Below are 21,343 nucleotides of genomic sequence, written 5' to 3' on the forward strand. Positions count from 1 at the left end.
CCACCGTATATTAATTTGAAAATGTTTGTTGTTCCACAGAAAAAAGCAAAGATCGAGGGAATAACACGGTTGGTGCTCGGCTAAACAGAGTGGAGGACAAGGTAAGCCTCAGGCTGGTGAGCAAGGACGTGGTCTGTGATTGAACAGGGCTTGTTTCATAGGATGTGGGGTGAAACTCAGCTTAAAATAGAGTTGAATGCTTGACTTTTCCAGGTGTCGGGGTGTAATTTTTGTGACAGATTGCATTTTTGATTCATTCTTGTCATTCTAACAGAATAAGAAAAAACCAGACTTAATTGATTTCAGTGTCTTTTGGGACTCACTTGAGGTTTGATTTTTAATTGTATATATTACACATGTCTCAATGCTCTACTTCCTTCCTCCACCATAGATAAAAGGCTCTGTTCCCTTAATACCTCGGTATGTTATGGTCCCTAAGATTTCCCTTTGATCGTTGCTCTGTTGTTTATATAAGTCCACCTACAATTCCTTAGAGGGAGCGATAGCAAACCTTGCTCTGTCCTGGTTTTCATTCCTTATGACAAATGGAGTTTCTCCTTTCAAGTGACGTGAAGCCAGAAAAAAAAAAATCAGACTTGTTCTAGAATCAAAAATTAACAGTTTAAGTGCTTTGTAACCCTTTATTTCAATGCTGGCTGTGCTTGAAGATAGATGACAGGTAGAGGCTATGTCATTGTTAAGAAACAGAGGTTTGCCTCTGTTGGTATTAAGGAAGGACAGGAAGAGTTAAGGAAAGGTTTGAATCCTTCACTGATGTCCTATAATGCGAAAGAATTTCTGTACCTTAGGATTGTTTCACTTGTGTATCTAAACTGTTCATTTGGTATTCAGGGGTGAAAATTTTTCTTGAGGGAAGGAGCTTTTAGAGTGTTTCTTCCACAACTGGAAGTATGTGATAAGCCCACGAAGGATTTGTTCTGAAGAAATATCCAGCAAATACTCAGCAAAAAAAAAAACCTCAGAGGTGTGAGCAGCACATCCCAAGGGATGCTGGTGAAGCATCTGCCCCGTGTTGATTCACCTGTGGCATGTCTGTTCCTTACACCTGGTACTCCTTACATACTTAAGATAGAACGATAGTAATCAAACTGTTCTTCAACCTGTTGGAAGTAAACGGCTTTTTAGAGGGAACGGGTGCTTTTTGGTATGTGGGGTAGCACGCAGAAAGGGTGAAGCAGGAGGCAGGTGGGTGCCCTGCGCTTTGCTGGAAGCAGCAGCACTGTGCAGTGCCCACCCAGCCATACGTATACATGGAAGCTCTTTCCAGAACGTTTGGATTACATTTATTTATTTTCTCTCTGTAATGTCAACTGAAAGTGTGGAACACTAGAAAATGTCTTGTGGCTTGTGACAAAGAGCAATGACTTTTCAGTTTGGACAAATAATTCTCAAATGACAGCTAAAACAGCTTCTCAGAGCTATTTGTAAACTCTCCAGCAAGCCTGGGAAAGCTTTGGTGCTGTACTGGCTCAGAGATAAGCCGTTTTGGGGTTATTAATTACCCTTTTTACATCCTTACAAATAAGTACACCGTGAATTTATAGTGACTGTTGTTTTATGTCTTGTAATGGGACTGTAAAACACTCCCTGTTTAATTTTAGTATAGCTGGGTTAAATTTTAGCCTTGTTTTAACTACAGACCCGTCTTTCTTTGCAGTTGCATGAGGTCATCTGTGGTTTCAGAGTTGTATGTTATCTGCTGTATACAGCTAGTCCTATCTGCAGGAATTTTATCTGAAAGTAGCTGAAAGGCTAAAAATAGAGAATTTCGGTTGGACTCAGCAAGCAGTGGTATACATGACAACAACTGGCAACACTGAAATCACATTTTTTCTGCAGCTGCAGATGGTGGCCAAAGCTAGTTTGGGGGGTAGGGGGGGGGTTGCCCTCAGAGATTGGGCTTCTCTTTTCCGTAAAGTACACAGTGCACGCTGTGCTTTCAACCTACAGTTAAAGCCTTCCTGAGCTGAGCACTGTATAAAGGATGTCTATATTAGCTGGTTTTTAAGGTGACTACATATTTCAAACAGTTACATCCCGTTTGGTTTGTGAATTAGTTTTGAACCTTGGGACTTCTGAAGGAGAGACTTTCAGTGCTGCAGGCTAGTGTTAGCATCTAACCACTTTCTGCGCATTTGAAAAATCTCCTTTAAGGCATTTTAAAATGAGCCGTAGCCTTCTGAGATTATTTGGACACTCCTGCCACAGCAAGAAATTACACAGCACTTCCCAAGCCACAAGAATAAGCTGAGTTCCATTGGGTCTTTCTCAATGACTGTTCACATGCTCCTTGCAGCAGGAGGCTGATGTACAGAAGTCTGTGTTAAAGCAGAAAGAGGAGAAACCCTGAACTTTCATTTTTTTAAACTTTAGGGTGCTTCTGCTTATGGTCAGCACAGGGTCTGGTACTTGCACATCAGTGGGGCAGAATCCAGTTTTATGTGTATTCCTATAGGCTTTTGTGGAGGTGGATTTTTAACTCGAGAAGCATTTACAAATGAAGATAGTTCTGTCTTCAAGAGTATTTAGCAGTGTTTCTGGGAAATCATGTCACTCTTGCAAAGTTTTTGTACTTGTGGCACAAGCAAACATACTCTGGAGGCATGTGTATGGCTGTCAGCACAGAGAGGGTGGCATGTGAGAGGGACATTTGAAAAATAGAATGCTTAGAGTCAAACAGCAGTGTAGTAGCAGGAATTATGATACTTTGTGGCATAAATCTGAATTTCCAAGTATTAAAATCAGCAAAAAATTGTCTTTTCTTCTTTTAAATTTAGGAACATGTTCATTTGAGGGAGAGAGGCCCATAAAGTCTGATCATCTTGTGCGCTGAGTGAAACTTTGACCTTGTAATATATGCAGTTTGTGATAATATAACCAAATTGTTTCCTAATGTGTGAAAGCGAGGGGCATGAATCACACTTGCAGGAACCTTCCTACAGATTCCTCCCTGTAGAATTTTGTAATTTTGGCAAGCAACTGAAAAGGTGGTTTTGCAACTAACGTAACAAGAAACTGCACAACCTTTGTAAGAGAAACCATAATCCAACCTATAATGGCAGCATGTCTTGACTGTGCCATTATTCTTGCTTATGAAGGTGAGGGCAGCAAATACTGTGCCCTTCTGGTTTCCATCGGGGTGTGCCCAGCAGCTCCATGCAGAACAAGCCCGCAGTGCCCTCAAGAACCTCTGCAGGCTATACCTCCTCTTTTCTCTTCACCACTTTAATTTTAGCTTGGCCATAAATGACTGCACTGTTAGCTTTTTAGAATAAATTAATCTGTCATTTTTCAACCTTTGGCCGACTGTTAATTTTGATGTAACTGGCACAGCTTGCACTTTTCAGGTGATCAGCCAGGCTTACTGCTTGGCAACCCTAAGATAATTTGGCCTTAAATATGGGTACTGCACAAAATCATCTAGAGTACACAGCAAGGGCTAAAGCTGGCAGCCCCTGGCCTCTCGACAGGCTGTTGTGTCTCCATGGCATACAGCCCCCGATGTCAGGAGGTCCTACCTGTGCACCTCCCAGAGCAGAGTAACAGAACCTAAATTTCCAATAAAATGTTACAAACCATTCTGAGCAGTAGACGTTATGCTCTATTCTCTGCTAAGTTCTTTTAAGAATAGGACTTAACCTTCTGCAATCATTTGGATGCTTTAAAATTTGCCTTTTAAGAATAGTTACAGCAATCCAAAGCAATTTTCTAGGTGTCCTTTCTGTATACTCAGAACTCTTCCTGTAGCCGATAGTAAGGACAGTATTAATATCAGTATTGCCAAGGTCACAACTACAAATTATATAATAGTCTTTTTCAGTCATATGGAACTGTTGCAGAGATTTAAATGGAGATTTCTGTTTATCCAGAACATACGTAGTAGTAAGATATATGGCACCTTTTAGTGTGAATCCACCAGTCCTGCAAGACAATGCAACCTCCTTTCCAAGCGTATGCAGGTTTGATGTGCCGAACGCCTGCGTGCTGACCGAGACTAACCCAAAGAGCAACAGGCAGAACTTCCAACATGCAGCGCAGCACTCAGCAGAGAATCATTTCACTTTTTCAGATTCACTTTAAAGGCAGATAGCACCACTTGTTTAAACCAATTAAAACCAAATCTGTCATGTGAAAGCATGTGCCCTAAAATAGATGCTACTGTGTGGCTTGGGTTGCCTACTGAGAATCTGAACTGATCTGGAAAACAAAACTGAAAGTTCTCTTCTTTGCACAGCTCTACCGAGTTCTGGTTATGGTGATCTGGTTTTCTGTCTTGCATCTACAATGTCTTTGATGGATTGTTAAATGCATTGATCCCATGCTCAGGAAAACTGTAAGGATATGGTAGATATTTGGTACAATTTTCACCATGAGTGCTGAGTATGGAACTTTTCAAAGAGAAGTGCAAAGGCTTTATTTGATGTGGCTTTCAAAAAGCGGTGGAGACCTGTACGTTACAACATTATATACGTGGTATGACATTTTCTTCTAGCTAAATAATTTTCTGCAATTGTTTCACCAGAGCATTTATTCTATCCATTACGTGTATTAGTTTGGCTCCACTTTGGCTGGAGCGCTGTTAAATACAGTCCAGATGAATGGAATGGCCACTGATAAGTCTAGGTCCAGTTTCCGATTTTACTCTTGCCCTTTCCTGCTCTTGTTTTCTAATCAACTAATAGTTCCCCATTACAAAAGGTTTCATATCTAACTTATTTCTCTTGTTGATTTGCTGAAAAATATATGAACTTGAGTTACATGTTGCAGAGGAATTTCCCTGTAATGTTAATAAAATTGCTCTTTTACTGTGTCACAAGGTAAACTTTAATCATGCCATTTCTAATAATGAACTCCCAGCCCATCCAAGGCAATAAAGCTTTGGGACGTGCTCCAGAGACTGTTAAAGGTGGTAGGAGTCTTTCCTTTGCCCTGGCAGGCTGTGAAGCAGGCCTTTTGATTAAAATTTACAGTAGCCTTGATGTGCCAACCTTTCAGTCTTCCTTCATCAGGACTGGCAGCAGCATTGAGCCTTATCGAGGCTGTATGCCTTTGGGAGGATGTTTTTCTTTCAGTGGTTGTGATACAGTTTTGCTCTGTAACACGGATGTGTTAGTTACCCGACAGCATTGCTGTCATAAGTAGAAGTATAGATCTGTACATATATGTGTCTCATTACTGGATACTCCGTATTTACAATCCTAGGAGCATACCTTAGGCAGTTTAACATTTTGATTGGGAAAGTATTCTCATCTACCTCCTCCTGCATTCACAAATACCAGGTGTCATGTTGACAGCTTGTTCACCTAAAAGAATTCTTCCTGTGTGGCCAGTCTTCCAATTTTATGTGTAATACCTGCATTATCTAACACACGATCAAACCTCGGTGGGTTTTTTTGTCTATTTGTAAAGGTGTTCCGTAGCCTGTGGGAACAGCCACTGTGCGTCCTGGTGTAACGTAGCAATTAGCGCAAACTTGAACAAAGCCCTTGGCTGGTGATGGCCTTCCTGCACTTCAGTTTGCCATGGACAGGAACATTTTTGCCATTATTTTTAATTGGATACTGATGCTGAAAAATTGATGGTAAAAGACTGACAGACGACCATCTGACTTTCTGGTCGGTGCTGGAAAGCATGGTTAGAGCCAGGAGTCATCAGCTGCAAGAGACTGCTTCGGAAAGTGTCCGGCATGGAAATTCTCAGCACTAGGCAGCTCAGGTATTGAAAATTAGCAGTTCTGCAATAGGTGTGTGAGGATTTTCCTTCCTGATACCTAGAAAAGGAACCAAAACCCATGGGTTTGGATGGAAATTTTAAAAGATATGCAAAATCAATAAAAATCAAAAGAATCGCCGCCAGGCAGTTACTCATCTGTGTAGTTCTTGCAGTAATGCAGAAGTAGTAACCTAGAGGATGTGGAGGAATATTAAGCAGCATATGGAAGATTGAGTATCCCTGTTAATTTAATCCTTAGTCTTTTGCCAGATGCTAAAGTACAAGCATACGGAAGCAATTTCGGTGCTGAACTGTGTGATGGAGGATGCCCGTTTTCTATAAATTGGACTATAGCTAAGCATGTCCTTTACCAGTCCAGGTCCTTAGGCAGCCCCACAGTTTTAATAGCTTTTCTCTCACTGATCTGATAATACCTCAGTGGGTAAACAACGAAAACCTGCAGATTTCCATTTCCAGTATCCTACACTTCCCATCTCCCCAGATACAGTGAAATTATCAGGAGTCATGGTAAAAATGAAAGCAAAAAATATTTATTTGTAGGATTCACTGCTGCCAGCAGCTTTGGTAGCCAAATAGAACCAAACTGAGAGAGATGCTGGGGAAAGTTGTGGAGAAGGGCTCACGTGAGGACTATTAAACAAGACGACTGTGTGTAAACTCCAGTTCAGCAAGTACTTTCAACAGCAGCCAGCACAAGTTGGTTAAAAAAAAGGAAAAACATGATTTTATGTATATGTACTTTCTCACACTCCTCTTTTAAGACTCTGCTACAAGCCTTGTACCAAAGCAAGATAACTGGGGTAGATAAACTTTAGTTTTGTTGAGTATAGCCCTTTCAACGCTGGGCTGTTGCGCGTGGCTGGCCGTGGCCCTGTACAGCCCGGCGCAGCGGCCCCGGGGGGTGCAGGGGGGCTGCAGGCAGCCCCCATGGCTCCCGCCAGGCCACTCGCAAGGGGCTGCACAGCATCGCACCCCGGGCTGTCAGGTGTGGGTGCCTTTACTTGCAGCCGCTCGTGAACACTGATTTCATCTGTTTGAAGACCGTCAGAGCCTATAGCAGCGCAAATGAAAAATAGTCAATTTTTGTGTTAGTTTTGAAATGGTTTAATATCCACGGTGTTAAGTACTATCTGTAACCTGCAGGATACTATCTTGGTGCAGGAGCTTAGGTATAGTTTCAGACCTGGCCTGCAGGGCAGTGTTACAAGCTGTTGTGATGGTGTGCGGTCTGTTTCTGAAGTGTCAGCTCTTGGACCAGAGGAAAATTGATTACATCAAAAAACCAAATCTAGCATTGAATAAAATACAGCCACAGATGGTGAGGATACTGCAGCTCATTAGCTTATTTACAGAAGGTGAGAGTATACGCTTCCTCAGCACTGTAAAATAATGTTAAGCCAGATAAATCATTATCCTGGTTGTAGAGAAGAGTGACTGAAGGTAATTCAGGCTAGCATGTGGTTGCTGTGCAGGTATTCAAAAGCAATGGCTAGTTAAGCTCCGGTTATTTGGTTGCACGCAGTCATCTGTGATGCTTCTCTACATATTTTACAAAAAAGTAAAAAGGCAGAAGTGACGTATTAAAGAGAAGGCTTCCTGTTGAAGGGAGTTCCTATAGATTTTACCCCAAATTTATAGCACTTCTAGATGCAGCCAGTAGTTGGGAAGAATGATGCTGAAGGTAGAGTGTAAACATTTACAAATACAAAGAGGTTTGGGGTTTTTAAGTATATTTTTATATATATATAAAATATAATATTTATAAAGAAAAAAATCAATGAGATTTTATATATATATATAATATTTTCCCTGTTTGAGATCTGATTAATAACTTTTTAATTCTTAACACTGGCAACAGGTGCGTGCTCGTGATCTGCATACCTGTCTACTTGCTTACTAAGAGCAGAAATCCCAGAGGAATTTTAGATAACATGCAATATATCCTATAAAATCTAGGAATTTGAGGGGGGAAATGGAGGAATTAAATAATGTGTTACCAGTTGATAATCTTTCAAGCAGTCTTCAGATTAGTTGCTGGTTTGGGAATCAGCTGTTTGTGGTTTCATTTGAGCAGATATGTAAGTGGATGTAAGGTTTGCAAATTGAGATGACTCAATCTTTTATTAAATCACATAAAACCTGTTTTGCCTGGCATTCAAAGATAAACCCAAGCAAGATTTGAAATGTAGCCTTCATCATTCTGGTCCATAGACTGAATTCCATCTGGTGTGGAATGAAAATGCATGGTGGATATTCCCAGAGAGAATGTGGAACAGTTGCATGAACTAAATATCCTGTAGAGCTGTAGAGTGGATCAGAGAAAAAGGGTTTAAGTGAACAATACGTGTGCACAGTGTGCTATGAAAGGCTTTTATTTTTCTTTCTTATAGGTTAAAGGAAAAGAAATTACCACAAGTTCATCAATGCGCTTTTTTTTTTTCCTCTGTGTGTTGCACATGAACAACCAAAAAAAGTTCTAATGTAAATGGTGAATTCTGGTTTTTATACACTAGGATGAACCTTTACTGAAGTTAGATGCATCACAGTTGAAATCATTCCTTGTCAAAGAACTGTTTTTAGAGTGATCTCACTGGAATGAAAATATTTTATTTTCATTTGCAGTTGAGTATCAGGGAGGAAAAGTGCATGGAGTTGAATTCAGGCTGCAGTCTTTTCACGATGGAATCTCTTCAGCTCTTGGAAAAGATTCAGTGTAAAAGAAGATATACTCCCTTTCTTACGCAAAGTCCATACCTTCTGTCATCCTATCTGCTCCCTTTCCTCCCCCCACAAATAAAAATTGCAAAACAGAGATGATCCAGTGCTGCTTAGAGTGCAGGAACAGAAAGAGGAGAAGGAGCTTTTGCTGCCTGACTCCTACTTATCACTGTGCGAGTCAGAGGGAAGATAAGAAAAATAGGTAGTCATTAAAAGCAGAATATGAACACTTGGTTTAAAGTATTGCTACCCCTCCTAGAGCTCAGGAAACCAAGATGGCAAATACAGTTAAATCCATCTCTGTTCCTGCATCCTACCCACTGGGGCTGTGACCAAACCACAATTCATCTTTCAATAAGAAAATCAAGGTTTGCATTACTTCTATACAAATCTAGAGCAAATATGATTACGATGACTTTTTACACCTCTTTGAAGTATCCCGCTGTTCCTGCAGCTGGCGTGGGGCTGCCCCACAAGTTCTTTCCCTAGCCCTGAGCAGCCACCGCGCAGCGGGCAGCTCCAGCAGGCAGAATGCAGCCACCCCTGTACGTGCTGGGGGTGGACTGGGGACCCACCTGCCTTTGGGGTGGGTCTGTGCTGTGGCTGCTTCGTGGCACTGTCATAGCACGAGAGCTCCTGCTCTGACAGATTAAACATGCAAAATGGAGAAAGGAAGGCCAAAAGCATGGGAAGTGACTGGCTCGAGGTATCGCAGTGGCACCTGTGGCACAGCCAGGAACTGAACTTAAGCCATGCCTGGGACTCCGCCGCAAATCAGCGTTCCTTTTTGTTACTGTGTTTAAAAGCCTCTCTAGTTTTGAATAGTTATATTGGCCAGTGCAGCCTTCAACATAATCATAGCCCATTAATACTAAAACCATCCAGTACTTGAGAACAGCATATATAAACACATAAACCACAGCAACCTGGCCAACATAAATGTACCGAGGCTACTTCAGACTGTAGATTTTAAATCATCTGGAAATGAAACTATTCACTAACCATTTTGCAGCCCAGGAACCTAGGGGCGGAGAGGACTGAGCATACTTACATGACACAGAAACTGTCCTCCGTATAGATATAGATAATGTATAGATAATGACATCTGTATAGATGTAATGTGTAAAGCTAAACAAATGGTATTAAATGTTTTATTTGCACACTCAAGCAGGGAGAAATATTCAAGTGAGTTCAAACATTCATGGAAGTTTCTTTTTTAAAAGCGTTGGATCCAGCGTTGCTCAACATTGACCCTTCTGCGACATCTGTTAATCTTGGGTTTATTTCAATTTCTTTCTCTTTTTTAGACAGACGACTCCACTTAAATCAACACTTGGTTTCCATTAGACAGATAGAAGGTGATTCACTTAGTAACATGTGCATCTTTATCTAGTTAAGTCCTAATAGCCTTAATATATCAAGGCAGATGGTGTGATTAACAGCACTAAAGGCTTGTCAGACACTTCACCTAATAAATACTGCTCTTTGCCCAGCCGTAGAAAAAGAGTGAATAAATACATTGTGTTTCCAACCTTAAAATGTGTACAGCCTTATAAATACTCTAAAATTATCCCTATTAAAAATATGTATGTTGACAATAGAAGTTAAGTCTACATATATTTCTGTGTTTGTGCATGTCTGACAATTCCAGTGTGGGTTGGCTCTTTGCCCTGCCCAGGCCGTCCTTTTTCTGGTGTATCATTTCATGATGGAGCCACCATTCGCATGTGATTTTCCTCCTGTTCACTTGAGCTTTGCACAGATTGATTCTCTGACGGTTCTTTGTCTCTGGTTGTCATAGCTTATCTGTCCCAGGGCAGTTGGGTATGTGAGTATTAGCTGTGCTGCTCTAGTTGATGTTGGCAACAAAGACATCTGACTTGGCTTGATTACCATGTATGATAATCCTGCCAAATGAGGCAGTCAAAACAAAAACCCCAAGAGTAAAATATACTCAAAATGTCAGCTTGAATGGAGATGGGGTTCCTGCTTCATCGTAGCTGAAGTCTGCTGGAAACTTTCCAGTTGTACCACCAGTGTCTGTGATTGCACACTGTGGTCATCAGGGGACTGAAGGGAGCCCTAATCCTGCTGCTCCCAACTTCCTAGAGGGTTTCCACTAGAGACGTTTTACCAAAGAACACCTTAGAAGGTAAATGGGCAACGATAATTTTTGCTACTTCTCAAAAAGAGACTGGCTGAGCCGTAATCATGGATCCTCTACCTCTTCGTGCTAAGTAAGGGAGCTTTGGCCATGATTTGAAGTCAAATAATCAGTCCCACAGGGGTGTTGCCATAAACTCTGGGCACAATTTCAGTAGCAGAAGCGGCTGGGGAGTAAGGCAGTGCCATTTCACCGACGCGAAGGAGCAGTGGTTTCTGCTGTAGCACAAACCTCCTACCCTTCCACCTAACACAGTGCACTGCAGGCGCGCTGGCCTGGGGCTGGAGATCCATCCAGCAGCGTTTGGGTGGCACCACATCCACACGTGCCTCGTAGTAGCTTGGGCATGAGGCTTTGCAAAGCTCTGGCTGTCCCTGGTTGGAGCGCGGGCAGCACTGGTTCAGCGACCTTTGCAGCACACTTTTGGTTGTAGCTGATTGCCACCATGCTCACGATGAATGGGTCATTCATAGGCTGCTCCAAAACAGTGGTTGGCAAATCTGGGTTTGAATCTCTGTGCAGAGGAATTTCTGAATCTCATGGAAGCTAGAAAAAAAAAAGCATCAGAAACTAATTCCTTTTGCATAGAGAAAGGGGAGGAGGAGAAGAAGTTAATAGTGCTACATTGACAAGGAAGAGGGCAGCGGTTCCTACAAGCAAGGTCACCTTCGTTTTGTATTGTGTGTCCAGGCAGGTAGGGTACGTACTGGTCACACTCAGAAATGCTTTCTTTTCAGGTGGAGAAGTGTAGGAACAGTACCAGTACTTCAGCCAGCAAAGCATCCAGGAGGCTTGGGAGAACATGGAATGAGTCCATTTAAGTGACAGCTAGGTATCTTTTTTAAATGATCTGAGAAAGGTAACACAAATTGAAGGTGGTATGAAGGTAAGGGCAGAGACTGGTTTAATTAGAGGCTTAATTAAGGGCAAAATTGTATTAGCTAAGCTCAGCTGGCAATTATTGGGCAATAACTCATGGAACAGGGATCTTCTCTCCTTCTTGTATTGTTTCTATATCCTCCTTTGGCTGCTGAACAGCTCTCCCTCGCACGAGGCTGAGGGAGCTGGGGCTAGAGCATGGCTCCCCACTGTGCTAGTAAGTACTTGTCTTGAATCCTGTGACATCTATGAACTTGCAGCAGCTTGAACCTTACTTCTAACCAGGATCCCAGAGCAGCTGGAGGGCATTTAAAAAAAAAAAAAAATAATAAAAAACCAACAGTGCCAACAAATAAAAATTCCTTTCCAGTTTCAAAAAAATTGTTTGGTAAGGTCTCAGAGCACATCCAAAAGCTCCTTGGGTGTTGTCCTGATTCGCAGCAATACAGAGGGTAGAAGATAATATTGGAAGCATGCAAGAGGTCTCTCTCTGGCAAGACACTGTGCGTGCACATACATACAGACTCGTGTTTTACTCTAGCAAGCCTTGAGCTCAGAGAACAGCTCTTCTGAGCCCTGTTTTAAACCCAAAAGAAGCAGAAGTCTTTTTACAATGCAAACCCCCATTTTCTTCTGCTTTACTGTAGAAAATCCCCCTCTCTGTTGAAACTGAGAAGTTTGCACTCCACAGTAAATAATAATGAGGATTATTGTAAAAGACACAGGTTACTTCCACCCTCCTCCTAAGCTTGCTTTCATTTCATCGTAGCTTTGTTTTGTACTGAAATGAAGCTGCAAGATATACACACTGAACAGAAATCAAAGTCATGCTTTCATTGCGGTCCTGAAGCTAATCGACTGGCTTGCTGCTACAGGCATTTGCAGGCACCTTGTCCTATAGTACAGTAGTGTTATGACTTTGGAGGCCCGGCTATTTTAAATCATAATGGTGACACAGCATGCATGCTTTCTTTCAAAAAAGCCTGGGCAAGCCATGCTGAGCTGATTTTCTTGGCACACTGTGTACCTACAATTTTGTCTTATATTTTGTAATGTAGGTATCTGGGCACAGAATCAAAAAAACTCCACTTAATATGACTTTTTTAAAAAGAAAAAGAAAAACACAACAACAAACACATTCTTTGCTTTTAGATTCATATTCCTCTAACAGCTATAGATGTTTAAGAACAAAGAAAGTTACTGGCAAAAAAAAAAAAAGAAAACAAAACATTATGATTGTGGGGGACGTTTTCAGGGGGTTTTGGCAAGGCTGTCCAGGTGTTTTGTTAGTGAATTTTCTACCATGATTTGGTCCTCTGCTAGCATTGCTTACAGTGACTGGGTTACTCAGGACAGCTAGAAATAAGTGCTAACCTTTCGTGACAAACCTAGGAAGCCCTGCATGCGCTGTCGCAGTGGTCAGCTGAACTGGCTCGCTCCAGAACTGTCGGATGGCTGCGGTTTGGTCCGTGTCAATTGCACCTGTTCGTGCTGCTAAAGGATGTCAAGACACAATAGGGTGATGCAGTTCTGTTGCTCCATGTTTCATCTCCCAATAGCCTGGCATTCAGAGGTGGTGGCAGACACTGTGGGTGCTCAGCATCATTTTAAAAATCAGCCCCTACTTCTCCTCTAGAAAGAAGTGTAACGCCGCATTGCCTGCGCCCAGTTGGAGACACAGCTGCTTTTCACACCAAGGACAGAAGAGCTAAACCCAGCCTCGCTAATCTCTATGAAAACAGAAAAAGTAAAGTGCAACAAGGCTCTCAAATGGTCTGTAATCTGGGATAATGGTGTAATTAACCTTATGATAATAGCCTGAAATGGGAAAGCATGGATAGCTGTGTCAGGCTCCATTCAAGTACAAAGAGGAGACCCAACTTCAGCTGGAAAGTAAGAGGGACCTTTCTGTCCCTGTACCCTCAGGGACGAGGCTGAGGAAGATTCTCTCCTGCTAATACGCTTTGCTTTCCCAGTATAGGTACAGGAAACTGCCCAAGCTTCAATATAAAGGAAAAAAAGCAGATGAGGCGGAGTTGACTAATGAGATATTATTTGCATATTTTTGCTAGAGTTCCATCATTGTAGCATCGGAGTATTACAAATGGAACTTTCCGTGCGTGCATTTTTTGGTCATCCCTAGCTATTTCCTAGGCATCGATAATCCTCTACGCTAAAACAGGATATTGAAAGAGATTGCTGTGCTCAAAACTTTCCATGTTTTCTCTGTGATTCTTTTTTATCTCTCCACTGAAAGAAGAAGGCCTTTCCCCACAGTGGGGAACAGTACATTGCATCCTCTTGTTGTCATCTTCCTTTTCACCCTAGATTTGTCCATTCTTATGACTACTGGTGGCGATGCTTTCCCTAAGTGTTCAGATTTGACTGCTTCTGTCAAAGGCTTGCTGATGTTATCCTTGTTTACCAGAGGCAAGAAAAAGAGGATTGCTTGGCTTTGGTTCATGGTAGTCTGTAGACTTAAAGCCCTTCCAAAAGTGTGTTCTGTGTCAGACAAGAGGATTTGGTTTCAGAAAATTAGTCTCTGTAGCTAGTTGTAGGGAGGCAGATTGGTTAAAGTTTACAACCTCTTTTTGTTTAGCCTCTGGAACAGTGCCATGGAGTCTCAGGTTTCCTGTATAAAGAGAGATCTGTATTCGGTCAGGAGGTAACCAGGCAAGGTACATGGAGGCTGCGGGGTGAATGGCTCTTTCAACAATGAAATCGGTTTGGGGTCTTTAAGGTCCCAGCAGTGCCTTGTGTCAAGACAGTGTTGAGCAGGCAAAATTGCTAAAAACTTCAGGGGGGCAAAATAACCACCCTTGAACAAAACAAAACAAAACTTCAGAAAATACTAAACAGGAAGAAATTTCCTGCAAATCTGATGATCCTTACAAAGTTTCTTGGCTCTCGGGGAATCAGAAGAGGTAAGGGCTACCCACATCTTCATTTCCTTCCCAGTGAGTCCTGTTTACTTTGCCTGTTCACATGCCTATGCATGGGGAATGGTATCTCATGCAAAATACCTTGATGCATTGTTGTTCTGGGAGCAAACTTACTGACGTGCCTTAGCTCTGAGGATTAAGGATCCTACAGTTATACTCTGAGGATTAAGGATCCTACAGTTATTCCTGCGAGAGGATTCACCTTGCTCCCATCTTCCTGAAACTGAAGGTGTCACTCTACAATTACTGAATCACATTCCTGTGTTACTCCAGGGTACATAAGCTTTGCCTCAGGCAGAACAAAAGACAGGAAAAAAAGAAATATGCTCTTAGAAATACTGCATTCAAGTAACAACTCATAGTTGCACTGGGAGACATGCAGTAGTGAAGCTCTGTGGTTTTGTAATCTCGTTTTCCTGATTTCATCAGATTAGTGAGGAAATGAATCTCGCATTTTGTTTGCTCATTTATCTGTTGGTGCATTGTAGCCTTTCAGTAGGTTTCCAGTTGCATGCTATTTGATTCTTTCTTTGCAGTAATTTACAGAATAAGTTCCATCGGGAAGAAAATAAAATGCTAGGCATCTGATTTTGGCATGTTTCCCCACGATTTGGAGGAGTTTGTCTCTATGTGTGTAAGCTCATCCTTGAATATCAGAAAGTTAAATCTGCCAGCACAGTTGTCTAAACTTTGTTATTTGTAGTACATATCTTAAAAATATTTGAAAACTTGACGTTTCACTGTACCTGAGCACCATACATGCCTTCCACTGTCAGTTGCTACTCAGAAAGCAACACCAAATTAACAATGGTTTATTTAGCAAACTCGTGAAAGCCCCAGAATGTTTGGACTGTTTGTGGAACCTTGATTTTGGTAAAACTATGAAGCCAAAGTCTGGATTTCATGCAATTCTAGACACATGGAACTGTAGCACTAACATCCCTTTCCAGGCAGCTGAGAAAGACTTCATCCTCAAGACGGCTTCTGCAGGGTAGGAGGGCTGACCCCTCGCCTGCTGCGATGTGCGGTGCTGAGCTGCAATTGCCAGGTGCCTTTGTGAGGTCCTGGCAACCTCTTGCTTTTGCTCACCTTACAGGTTGGTGCGTTCTAAGCTGGATTTTTGCAGGGATATCCGTAGATCACAGGTCTTGCAATGAAACCTTTCCAGAAGTAAGCATTTCTTGTGCTCCCTTTGCCTCAATTCCTGGTTTTCTAGAAGTACATCTGCTACGGAGGTGCTCGAGGTCTTTAAAGAAATGGGCTGGAGAAGTGCTAACCATCGGGGTAAGAGCATTGTGTTTGTCCTGACATTGGCTGGTGCCTGATTTGTTTTGACTGTTATAGAATACTAATTATTTTTTGTCCTCTGCTTAAGCTAAGCAACAAATAGGTATAAAGCCTAGTTCACTAAGTGTGCAAGGTGATGCCAAGCAGCATCAAATAGTCCCCTTTTGGCAACAATGGGCTGTTGTTCAGTATCCTCGCGCAGGTTAACCGCAGAGCTGCTCCCGAGAATCCTTCTGATTTATGGTAACATTGCTGGCAGCAACCGAAAGCTCTCTAGCAGCGCTTTCCACAGTGCTGTGTCAGCAGTTTCTTACATATACACACACGCGCGCGCACACTCTTAATATACATATTTATAGCAGAGAATTCTGACCCAGTTCTAGTATTCATCCTGTTTTTCTTTGCACTTGCGATATTTAGTCAGCGATAATGTCTCCACCTACATCTCTGGTTGCAAGTTTAGTGTCTGTACCAATTACAAAACTGCGCTAGCCAGAACAGTCCTGGGAAATTAATCGTATTGATCTTGTGTTGCAAGTGCCTTGCTAGGAGGAATTCCCTGGGAGGGGAAGAGGCAAGTAATTGAATTTCTGGGATGGTATGACTTGTCTCAATAAAGCACATAAAATGTTATCAAAGCAGCAGCTCTGAATTCACAGACAAAATAATTATAATACAATTAAAAATATAATTTGTCATCCAAACAGTGTTTCTGCTGTTTGAAGGATATGTCTTTTTTAAATTGGGAAAAAAAAAAAAAAAAAAAGCCTTGCATCTAGATATAGCAGAATTTGCATTAAAATATTTGTATCCTGTAGTATCATTTTTGATACCCTCTTTCTACCTTTCCATCCATCCCCCAGGAATTAAAAGAGTTCTGCCCTGCCTTGACTGCATATGGTTTGTGCTTCATCTATTTCTTATTCCTGTTCTCTTGTGGGGCAAAAATCCAGATAAAAACTACACAAATGCAGAACTCATGAGATTTGTATCTTCAGCCTCTAGCTGAAGGGGTTTGGGTTTAGGTTTTTTTCTGACTACTTTTGTTAGGTCCCCCACCCTTTGGTTTGTCCAGATCACGCTACAATTTCATCTGTTCTGAGGCAGCAGCATCACGTAATGCCTGAGCTACAGCTGCCAGGCCAGTGCTGAGTATGGACTGCATAGCAATTTCTAGAGGGCAGCCTGCTGGCTGTCCACTCAGGATCTGGGCATCCGCATAGTTCTGGCTTTTACTCCTTTCTTTGAGCTTGAGAATGCGTAAATAACAAGATGTCAAAGCATATACACTGCTTTTTTTATTATTATTATATTGATATTTTATTGTTTCTTGTAAGCAGTCGGTGCAGAGCCGCAGGGTCAATGATAAAGGCCGACCAGCCGGAGGGATAAATGCATGTGATCACAAGTGGGATGGAAAGCATTGGTGAGGCATCCCTGCTAGTGAGAGATGTGTGAGAATACCCGGACTATACCATCTTTATGTCCAGTTTCTTCCTCTGAGTGCAAGTTCCATGGTATATTACATGCAGGCACCGCAGACCTGACTTTTTCTTCTATTATGTCATTTTCTGCTATGATGTTGTCCAGGATCTCAACAGACATTTCAAGGAAATAATTTAATGCTGCCTGTTGAAGAAATATTTCCTTCTTAATTTTGCAAAGGGAATTATGGTTAGTATCTAGAATTGCCTGGATCTGGGGTTCTCTGTTTCTCCTAAAGAAACTCTTATGGCCCGTGAGTGAATAATAAAATACTTTTGCTACATAACGGAAGTCTTTGAATAGATTATCATTCTGGCTTTCTGTTCGGATAGAGGGTTATTTTGAATGTCCTGCTTGACACATCAGCATTTGGAAAAAGAGCTACTGGGTTGTCTCGTGTTGTGGAAGTACCCTTGGTTGCAAATACATTAAATGCAACTTAATAGCTTCAGTAATAAGAATACAGTAACGCTCTTAAATAGATCTGTGATGCCCCTCACTTGGAATACAAGGGGAGCAGATGGAGGCTGTGGGGACTATAGGGAATGAGGAGTATGTCTGCAATAAAGGTTGTGTTAAAAACTGAACCATCTCATTTACAGAATCGATATATTTGAGAGATAGTATGGCTATGCATATCCCGAAATAGGGTAGAGAAAAGAAAAAAAAAAAGTCGCACCTACAGTCTTTACAGTGGATAAAGTAGGATCTGACCAGTAACATGCCCTTTGTTACTCCTCCTGTTTAATTCCCTGAATGCTGCCCATCCGGGGTGCTAGTAAGATAGAGAAAGCTCGTAGGAAAAAAAACCCAAGCATGCAGTGAAATGGTTACTTACTGGATCTTCAGAAACGTAACAGAATGGAGGAGAAGGTTCATTAAATGCAACGTGTGGCTGCGTGCTTTCGTCAGCTGGGCTGGAGACTCCTCTACCAACCACTCAGACTCTACTGCCTGCGCGAATAACGCGGCTTAATAACCCCGCGTGTTTCTGCCCTGTCCGCAGAGCAGCCGCGGCCGGCACAGCCACCTTGCCGGCCTTGCTGCTGCCAGCGAGGGGTCCCTGGTGGCGGGGGGCTCCCCGCTCCGGCAGGCAGTGGTGTTGGGGGGATGCAGGCTTTTCTTTCTCTTTTCTGCCAGATTTGATGTCTTGTACTCTGTACTCGACAATGATTTTTTCTCGGATGGTTTTTTTCTCTCCTGAGGCCTATAGGCCTGGAAGTTGATTTCCTTCACTCTCTCCAGCCTTCACTCACATTTGTCATCTCGTTTCCCCACGGTTCCCAGGCTCACCCCTGCCATTACTTTTTCCCAGGTGCTTCCCACCTCGCCCTTGTGTTTTTTCCTGTGTTGTCTTGGCTCAGACAGGGTTAATTGGCAGTGCTGGGGACATCTCCTGCACTCACTTGTGATGACCTCGGTCCTGGCGTAACCCACACCAGACCTGCATCGGGCACAAGGAGCGCCCTGGTTTTTTGCTGCTGCAACAGACTGCTAAGGGATATTTGCTGCTGGCGTCTCCATGCTGGGAAGGTGAACCCTGCCATTTCCCAGACAGTAATGCTGTGCTTTTCACATGATTAGCAAGAAAGCACACCCTTTGTCCAAAACGTTGTCTTACCAAAATGAAGGGTTTTGCTTCAGAAAGATGGAGGACCAGAGCTTTCCTAAAAAGTATTTTCTCCTTTTTTTTTTTTACATAAATTCATTTGTCCCTCACATCGCTCTTGGAAAAGGCAATTAATTTGTCTGAAATTTCCCAAAGACTTTGAGACAGATATTCAGCATTAAAAAAATCAGGCCCAAGAGTTGTGCTTTGGCAGAATTACTGAAGAGTCACCATCTAACAGGAAGCGTGGGATAGACTGTACAGCTGCTAATGTATTAGTTACAACTGTTCTTGTTACCTGACTGAACGTCAGACCCATTTTACAATTCTAAGTTTACATTTTGATGATGATTATAAAAGCTTTTACAAGTGAGCATGTGTCAGACACTAACTGAACAAGGAAATGCAATGCTCTCTTAAGGATTTGATTTTATGACTGTAGAAAGTGAGTTTTCTTGTCAGCCTTCTCAGGCCTTTAATAATCTCTTCTGCTAAAAAAAGCAGTATTGGTCAGCCAGTATTATTGATTGGTGAACAAGCCATTTGCTGCACTGGGCTATAGTTCCAGGAAAGCTCAAAAATTAGGAAGATTCAGTGAAATAAAAAAATAGTTCTGCACTAAAAGTGTGCATGTGTGTCTGAGCGTACATGCATATACATGTCTACCTAAGTGTTAACTGGTTTTCTGTAAAAGGTTTTGAAACATTAGCTGTAGGGTAAATAAGTATCTATAGCCATGAGTGTCTTGAATCTGTCAGGGTCCTCTCGGACTGTGCCAGGCAGGCAGCATGCTGCCGTAGCAAGGAGCAGACTCAGGCAGGGTCCCTGTGCCTCCCCGTAACCAGCCACAGAGTGTCTTCAAAGGAGAGTGAGCTGAACTGGAATTAAAAAGCAAAGGGGAAGCCAGGAGATAGAAGAGGTAAAGGCAAACTTGCCATGCACTACTGTTGTAGGTACATTTACAGCCATTCATCTCAGTAAAACTGCCAGGCTCTTTCCTTGGTATTAATGATGATGCTGCAACATGCTGGCACTTAAAAATCACTCAACTGTTACAAAGATTGTTTTCCTTCTACCTTCCTGTGTGCAAGTCTCGTTAATGTCAATGGGGCTGCAAGCACACTAGAGAAAAGGGCAATAAGTTTCCAGCTGCATTTAACCCGTAATCTAAGGGGAGATGCTCTCCTTTACATATTTCCCTGAAGCATGAAAAAATAAACCACATGTGAACGATGAAACAGAGGTAGAGAGTAGACATTAGGATAAAGCAGAATTGTTCAGCATTTGCATGCAAATCTGACTGGATCGCAAGTGAACGATTACGCAGGGGTTCGGTTTCAGCGCTTTACACCACTGGACTCCGCTGACCTTCACGAAGCAGGTTGCATCTCTGGAAGCACTAGCTTAAGTCGCAGCACATTTTGAGGTTGTTTGCTCATTGTAAAAACACTTTGTTTGAAAAAGGCTGTTCCCAAATTTAACATTGCACACTTGGCTTTAATTCATCAAGATACTTAAGTACATGCCATGTGTAAGTATAAACGATTACTGTCCACTTTTGCTTCAGATTTATATTCTGCTTAAGTAGCTTGTTGAACAAAGGTCCTTATTTGTAGTTTCTTTTTTTTTTTTTTTCTAACTTTAAAAACAACTGTGACTTTACTGTTTTTAAGAAGCTTCCAGCCTTTACAAGGAGAGTTGAATCATGACTGCAGTGGCCTTTTGTCTCTGCATGTATAAATCCTGCTTAGTGTGCAAAAGTAGAGGACTCTGACCACGTGCCCTAAAATTCACGTATGGCTAGGAATCTTTAACTTCCTTATCTCCAGGGATAAGGATTAGACAATTTGCCAGGACAAAACCTTCTGATTCCCAAAGATCAGATCAGTGCAGTGAAATCAGGGCTAAACAACTTCAGAAGCTCGGTTTATGTGCCAATAAGTTACATATTATAGTGTTGACTGCTGAAAAGCAGCAGAGTCCCATGTGTCCCATTCATTTATGTGGGGCTCATGAGATTTCCTTCCAGCTCTTTACTCCTTTTCACCAGTCAGCACTGTTGTACAGCATTTAGGAAGTCACTGATAAATCTCACATGGCAGTACAGATTAGTGGAAACAAGGTATGATTAGAGCTGGAAGTGCTTTTAAGACATCTGCAAGGTAGGTCCGTGTAATTTCTCTGGTTTTATGCAATGAAAAATTCTTATCACATCTTTATCATAGGAACAGATCCTTCATAGGGAAAATAATGGTGAAGTCTGCTTAGAAAGAATTTGGTTACAAAAATAAGAAAGTTGCTGCTGCTTGGGTGTGTAAGAATGAACAATGAGTTTTAGGCATTGGGAAAGCCCAGAAGGCTTGCATGGGAGCTCCTTCCCCTTGCTGTTTTTCACAGTAAATAGATTCAGAGCCAAATGTAGGCATCTCCCAGTGCAACCCAGGCAGCAAACCTCGAGACAAGCTGGATGTTTCCCAGCAGGCTGTTGGGTGCCCATGGCTGCAG

General features: G+C 42.1%; 1 protein-coding gene across 5 annotated transcripts in view; it reads left to right on the plus strand.

The window, feature by feature from the left end:
- KCNQ1 (potassium voltage-gated channel subfamily Q member 1) overlaps window positions 1-21,343 on the plus strand; it is a 367,457-nt gene that overhangs the window by 259,302 nt on the left and 86,812 nt on the right. For all 5 annotated transcript variants that reach the window (XM_080405255.1, XM_080405256.1, XM_080405257.1 and 2 more), the window contains one exon: window positions 40-101. In XM_080405255.1, coding sequence (XP_080261381.1) covers window positions 40-101 — 62 coding nt within the window. The remainder of the gene's footprint in view (window positions 1-39; window positions 102-21,343) is intronic.

This window comes from Falco punctatus, assembly GCF_963210335.1.
Source record: "Falco punctatus genome assembly, chromosome: 10".
NCBI classification, from domain to species: domain Eukaryota; kingdom Metazoa; phylum Chordata; class Aves; order Falconiformes; family Falconidae; genus Falco; species Falco punctatus.